At 34.0% G+C, this 6,000-nt stretch overlaps 1 protein-coding gene across 1 annotated transcript; it reads left to right on the top strand.

Moving 5' to 3' along the window:
- Nucleotides 1–3,993: 3,993 nt before the first annotated feature.
- LOC108835001 (protein IQ-domain 26) lies at nt 3,994–5,872 on the top strand. Its single transcript, XM_018608317.2, has 3 exons — nt 3,994–4,616; nt 4,831–5,013; nt 5,103–5,872. Exons 1-3 carry the CDS (start codon nt 4,218–4,220, stop codon nt 5,703–5,705), a joined length of 1,185 nt encoding a protein of 394 aa, XP_018463819.1. The 5' UTR covers nt 3,994–4,217; the 3' UTR covers nt 5,706–5,872.
- The last annotated feature ends 128 nt before the right edge of the window (nt 5,873–6,000 follow it).

The following is a 6,000-nucleotide window of genomic DNA, read 5'->3' as shown; positions in this document are numbered from 1 at the left end:
TATGTTAAAAACTGTTGAAATATAGTATTAGTTTACACTTATTTAACCAGTAATATTTGAGAGAAAAAACTATTTATAAAATCAATACAATTTACAATAATTTTCAACTGAAAATAAATATAATTTACATTAAAATTATAAATTGACACTTTTTATATAGCAAAATATGTTTAAATTATATTTATTATGAAACAGAGGGATCAATATATTAGATGAAGAATCCAATGTGATATTATCTCGTGATCTAAATATCAGTTATATTGCAATTTTCACCACATAAAAGTAAAATTTATTATTCTAATTTTATATAAATTTTAATATATCACTCATCATAACAACTTTAGAAATATTTCAAAATATGATTAATTAAATTATATATTCTTTCGAAGACTAAATTGTTTCAAATACATTTTTCACAAATTGTCATGAACTAAAACGATATATATACATTTCCTATTTCTCGACATTTATTCTGTCAAAATTGAAATAATGTAAAAATGACACATGGACAGCATGATTACAAGCCATTATACTATATTTTTTTTTGTTATACTCCTTCTATTTTTAAAAGATAGTTTTTAGTGTTTTTACACATATTAAAAAAACGCATTAAAACACTATAATAAACTTATTGTTTTCTGTAATTTTCAACAACTTTTGGTCAGTAATAATCTAATAAAACCAATTAATTTTTTTAAAGTTTGCAATTTTTTATAGAAAATATAAAACAACCATTTTTAAAAAACAAATTTTTTTTTCAGAACAGTCATCTTTTAAAAACAGAAATAGTACTATATTTCAAAGATTACCATTGATCAAATACAAAATATACAAGAGATATTAACAAAAAAATATACTATGTTTGCAAATAATAACTCATATAAAAAATCGTCAAAGCATAGTACATCGTCCAAATTTTTACAAAAAAGGAAAAAAAAATCGTCAAAGCTTTTTCAGAAAAAAAAAGAAAAGAAAAATCGTCAACGCATAGTACTCCATATCGTCCACAAACTAAAATAAACGGGAAAAAGGTTGTTTATTTTAAAAAGAGAGAGAAAACTCTCTGACTTCTCACTAGAAAAACCACCGCGTGAATAGTGACTCCGGCCGACGGGTTAGCTCTATAGCCACCGTCGGTCCGGCTTCTGTGTTTTCTCCGTTTCCTTTCTTCTTTTCTTTTCGATTTGCATGCGTTTGGAGAGGGAGAGAATCGTTGTTCTCCTTCTGTTTCGGTTTATATAACCGCTTTTTGACTCCGAGAGACGTTGACTCCTATAGCTTCGTTCTCGTCGGCTTTTGTTATCGGGGAGGTAGAGACTTCCGAAGCTCTGCTCCGCCGACAGTTTTATTTTTTGGGTTACGGGCTCTGTTTTACCGGCAAGGAAGAAGTGTGCATGGTTGGATGTTTTCCTCGGTTGAGATCTCGACTGTTCGATGATGCTCCCCGTGGAAAGGTGTTTCGTGCAGGACGAGGTCGTGGTGTGGGTTTTCTATCCCGCGGTACTACGGAGAATCGCCGTCGGTGATGAATTCTCGAAGAAGATGATGATGTGGTGTCGTGAAACGCGTGTCTCCTCATTGGTGAGGGTTTCGACACGTGAAACGGTTAGTCCAATATTTCGACACGTGGATGGAGTGGAGCTTAGTGGGCTTCGGGATACAGTCTTGGTTTATGGCGTCGAGCAATGGGACGCGGATCCGGTTGGATGTAATGGGCTTTGTCCCACTTGGTTATGTAGTTTGTTAGCTTTTTGGGTCTTTTGTAAGTTTGTATGGTTTGTTGGGCTAAATATAATGAATGCTATTTATTTCTCTATAAAAAAGAATAAATAATAATTTCTATTTTAGGGAAATAAATAGAATAAGTTTGAAATAATTTTGGTTCTAAATGATATTATAAAGGTAAAATATAGAGGAGGGTTAGAATTAGGATGAAAAGGATAAATAGTCTCTTGATTTGTTGTCCAAAAAGAAAGCCTCTTGATTCTTTTATGTTTATCGCGTTCATTCAAGTTTTTTTTTTTGAACTTACATTAATTGAAGTTATTGATCAGTTTTTAGTGGATGTACGCATTTCGCTACCGTGAACTTCACATAACGACTCTAGAATCTATACCCAAAAGTAAACCAAATAAACCACATAAAAGTACAAAGAAGAACGATAAAAGGTACATTATTTCACAAAGTTAATTTCATTTCACGAGGTAGACAAACCTAATGCGACTACCTTCTTTGATTGGTAACATAAACTCATCATTAAGTCATATAAAGTTTCATCTTTTCATAAGCCACACTTCATCGTATCCTTGGCCATAATAATGGAAATGACTTGGTCAGCGTTCGTCAACCACGACTATATTTACAGTTTGGTTTTGAATTATACTACCAATAAATATTTTGGAACTACAAATCGTCAAACCATAAACCAGACTTGATTTAGAAACAAGTCAATATGATTCCATAATCAATGCAAATTAGCTTAATACAAAAAGTCAGATTGAGGTTATGTTTCAAAATTCATTGGTAGATTTTTAACTTAAGTAAAAGGAGTATATTTTGGTAGGTATTTAAAAACAAATGGGATTATGGGTTAAGGAAGGGAAGTGGGTAATTAAATTAACTTAGACGGGACTTACGAGAAGGGTATCCTCTAAAATCGAGTAAGAACACAATGCTCTATAAATTAACTAACATTATTACTCAATGGGAAAATGTTGAAGGCAGACACACCACTTTTGAATCTTTGAAGGTGTGTTTATTTTCAGTTTTAATTTGAAATCTACATAAAAGCATACTTTACTCTGTTCGTCTTCATTGTTTGTCTGCAGATCCATGTTCCGTTGTGGTTGATTTTCTGTTTTTCTTTCTGTTTTTGCACATTCTAAATAATTCAAATAAATCGATTAGAAATCTCTAAAAATAATTAGAGCGCTCCATCTTTTTGTCTCTCCATGACATCATTTGTCTTGTAATTCAGTTTCTTCACGAGGTTGTGTCAGATTATTTTCTTTATTACTAGTATATCATAGTATTTCTTTATTTCTATCCTTTTCAAACAATAGTTAGTTACTGTGTACAAATATTCTGTAAACCGGCATATTTTTTCCTAATGTTCTACTATTCTATAAATAAATCGTTTTTCAAATTTCTGAGTAATTTTGTCAAAAAAAATCCGGAGTAATGATTCCTACTTTTCGCGTTTCAGAAAGGATGATTACAGTTGTTGTCAGCTCATTGAAACTGAGTTCAAGGTATTGTCAAATGAAGTAACTGTTTGTCTTACAACAGCAAAACTAGAAAAATAAAATTTCTTCTACTTTTCTGGTTCAGAGTATTTATTTCTTTACCATCTAAATTTAAAGGTAAGACTATAAACAGCGAGCGAGAAATGAAAAAGAATAACTCATTTTCTGATGTTTTTTTTTTGAAAAACTCATTTTCTGATGTTTTTAAACAAATTTACCATCTGTAAAAAATATTTTTCCCTTTCTATTCATTTTCATTTCTTTTAATGAAGAGGAATATGAAACAATATTGTTTTATTAAATATGATAAAAAAAAATATTTTTTGAATTTTATTCTTATAAATTTTTAATATTTGTTTTTAGTGTTTCTGTGATGCCTACCGATTAGCCCTATATAAAACCTTTTTTTAAACATTGTATAAAACTTATTTGCTTAGAACCTTTAACATAACCTTTGACATAAAGCTGAAATTTTAATATTTTGAATCAAAATTCTTTTTTTTGACCAACGTTTTGAACCAAAATAAGTTATATCTGAAGCTATATCGCATAATATTATACAAAAAGGTTGGCTAGTATAGCTCTTTACCAAATATCACTCGGTGCATTTAAAAACAAAAATTCTCCATAACAAGTGTACAGAAATAGTTCTTTTTTTAATTAACCAATTTGTCATTGCTCGAGTTTAAATTCAAATAGTACATATATATAAATGTGAACCAGATCTTTATTTACAAGAATCTGTTTTCATCGCTCCCTCTCTCTCAACTTCTTTATCTTTCTCTTTATTACAGTGCTTCTTTCACTAAACATCATACTGGTGTCTTCAGTTCCAGTGCCATAACTTTTGGTTAATTTCCCCTCCATTTCTTGCATACGAAAAGTTCGCCTTGGTATTTGTGATTTGTCATCTCTCTTCAAAACGCGGAGGAGACATCTTTGACCGTTCTTGAAAACTCGAACTGAAGCAAGATGGGTAGAGCAGCGAGATGGTTCAAGGGCATTTTCGGTATGAAAAAGAGCAAGGAGAAAGACTACCCAGTTTCCGGTGACGGAGAATATCTCAGCAAAGGAGGAGGAGAAGCCGGTGGGTCACTAATCCACCAAAACGTCCTCCAAACAGACTCTGTCTGGCTCAGAACCTACTTGGCGGAAACAGACAAGGAACAGAACAAACACGCCATTGCGGTTGCTGCCGCCACTGCTGCAGCAGCAGACGCAGCGGTTGCAGCGGCCCAAGCTGCCGTTGCGGTGGTTAGGCTAACAAGTAACGCGAAAAACGGAAGATATTCCGGACGGAACGGAGTTTCTGGGACCACAACGGAGCGGTGGGCCGCGGTGAAGATTCAAAGTGTCTTCAAGGGCTATTTGGTAAATTCATAACTCTTCAAAACCTTTTGCCATGTGGCTATCGTTCTAGATTCGGATTTGTAAAGTAAAGCATGTCTGTACATTGCTTGCTTCTTACACATCTTTCTCAATGGAACAGTACACGTCTTTGCTAGTTACAAAATATTAGGTTTTATACTGTATATTATTATTAAGTTTTTCTTAATTTTTAATATTAATTTGAATCTTATTCTAGGCGAGGAAAGCGTTAAGAGCGTTGAAAGGTCTAGTGAAGCTACAAGCTCTAGTGAGAGGGTACTTAGTTCGCAAACGCGCCGCCGAAAAGCTTCATAGCATGCAAGCTCTTATCAGAGCACAAACCAGCGTTAGGTCTCAACGCATAAACCGCAACAACATGTTTCACCCTCGACATTCTCTTGTAAGAAGAACAATTTATTTATTTATTATTTCTCTGTCCTACCATTAATCTGATAGTCTCTATGGTCTACAAACTTTGATATAAAATAGGAGAGGTTTGATGATTCAAGAAGCGAAATCCATAGCAAGAGAATGTCAATCTCTGTCGAGAAACATATCAACAACAACAACACGTACGATGAGACCAGTCCCAAGATTGTTGAGATTGACACTTACAAGACTAAGTCAAGATCGAGGAGAATGAATGTTGCTGTATCCGAATGCGGAGATGAAGATTTCGAATGGAGTTTCCGTGGAGAGAAATGTAAATTTCCTACGGCTCAAAACACGCCAAGATTCTCTTCTTTGGCGGCAATGAATAATCATCATTACTACACACCGCCTTCGCCGGCAAAAAGCGTTTGCAAAGACGCTTGTTTTAGGCCTAGTTATCCTGGTTTGATGACACCTAGCTATATGGCTAACACGCAGTCGTTTAGAGCCAAGGCGCGTTCGCATAGTGCGCCGAGACAGCGTCCTGATAGGAAGAGGTTGTCGCTTGATGAGATTATGGCGGCTAGGAGTAGCGTTAGCGGCGTGAGGATGGTCCAACCGCAACTGCAGTTACTGAAACAGCAACAAGAGAAACGTTCTTCTTGTAATTGTGATCATCAGTTTCCTCAAGAACCGGCGGGTTTTAGATTCTATAATTAGAAAGAAAACGTTATTTTCGTCCTTGAGAAGAGTACGTCATAGATTTGACTTTTCTTCAAGGACTACTTTGGGTGTTTTATTTTCTCCCTTTATTTTCGGGCTCTTATTTTGTAAATGTTTGGTTTGGAAAAAATGTTAGTTTGTTTTTAAATATTAAAAAGTCACTTTAACCACTCCAAGCGAGTTTTAAAATGTCAAATTTGTTTGTAGATGTTTTTTCTGATGATGTTTCTAGTTACTACTAAGACAATTTACTCGTTACCACTACACACGACCTCTTTCATGTTGAAATGTT

The sequence above is a fragment of the Raphanus sativus genome, chromosome 5 (assembly GCF_000801105.2).
Source record: "Raphanus sativus cultivar WK10039 chromosome 5, ASM80110v3, whole genome shotgun sequence".
Lineage (NCBI taxonomy): Eukaryota > Viridiplantae > Streptophyta > Magnoliopsida > Brassicales > Brassicaceae > Raphanus > Raphanus sativus.
Note: the sequence above shows the minus strand (reverse complement) of the source record. Positions and strands in the feature narration are given on the sequence as shown.

What these genes read in the sequence shown, in the direction of transcription:
- LOC108835001 (XM_018608317.2), top strand. Translation starts at nt 4,218, where the DNA reads ATGGGTAGAGCAGCGAGATGGTTCAAGGGCATTTTCGGTATGAAAAAG. An exon ending in GTGTCTTCAAGGGCTATTTG is followed by an intron (nt 4,617 to 4,830) that starts GTAAATTCATAA and finishes ATCTTATTCTAG; the next exon opens with GCGAGGAAAGCGTTAAGAGC. An exon ending in TTCACCCTCGACATTCTCTT is followed by an intron (nt 5,014 to 5,102) that starts GTAAGAAGAACA and finishes GATATAAAATAG; the next exon opens with GAGAGGTTTGATGATTCAAG.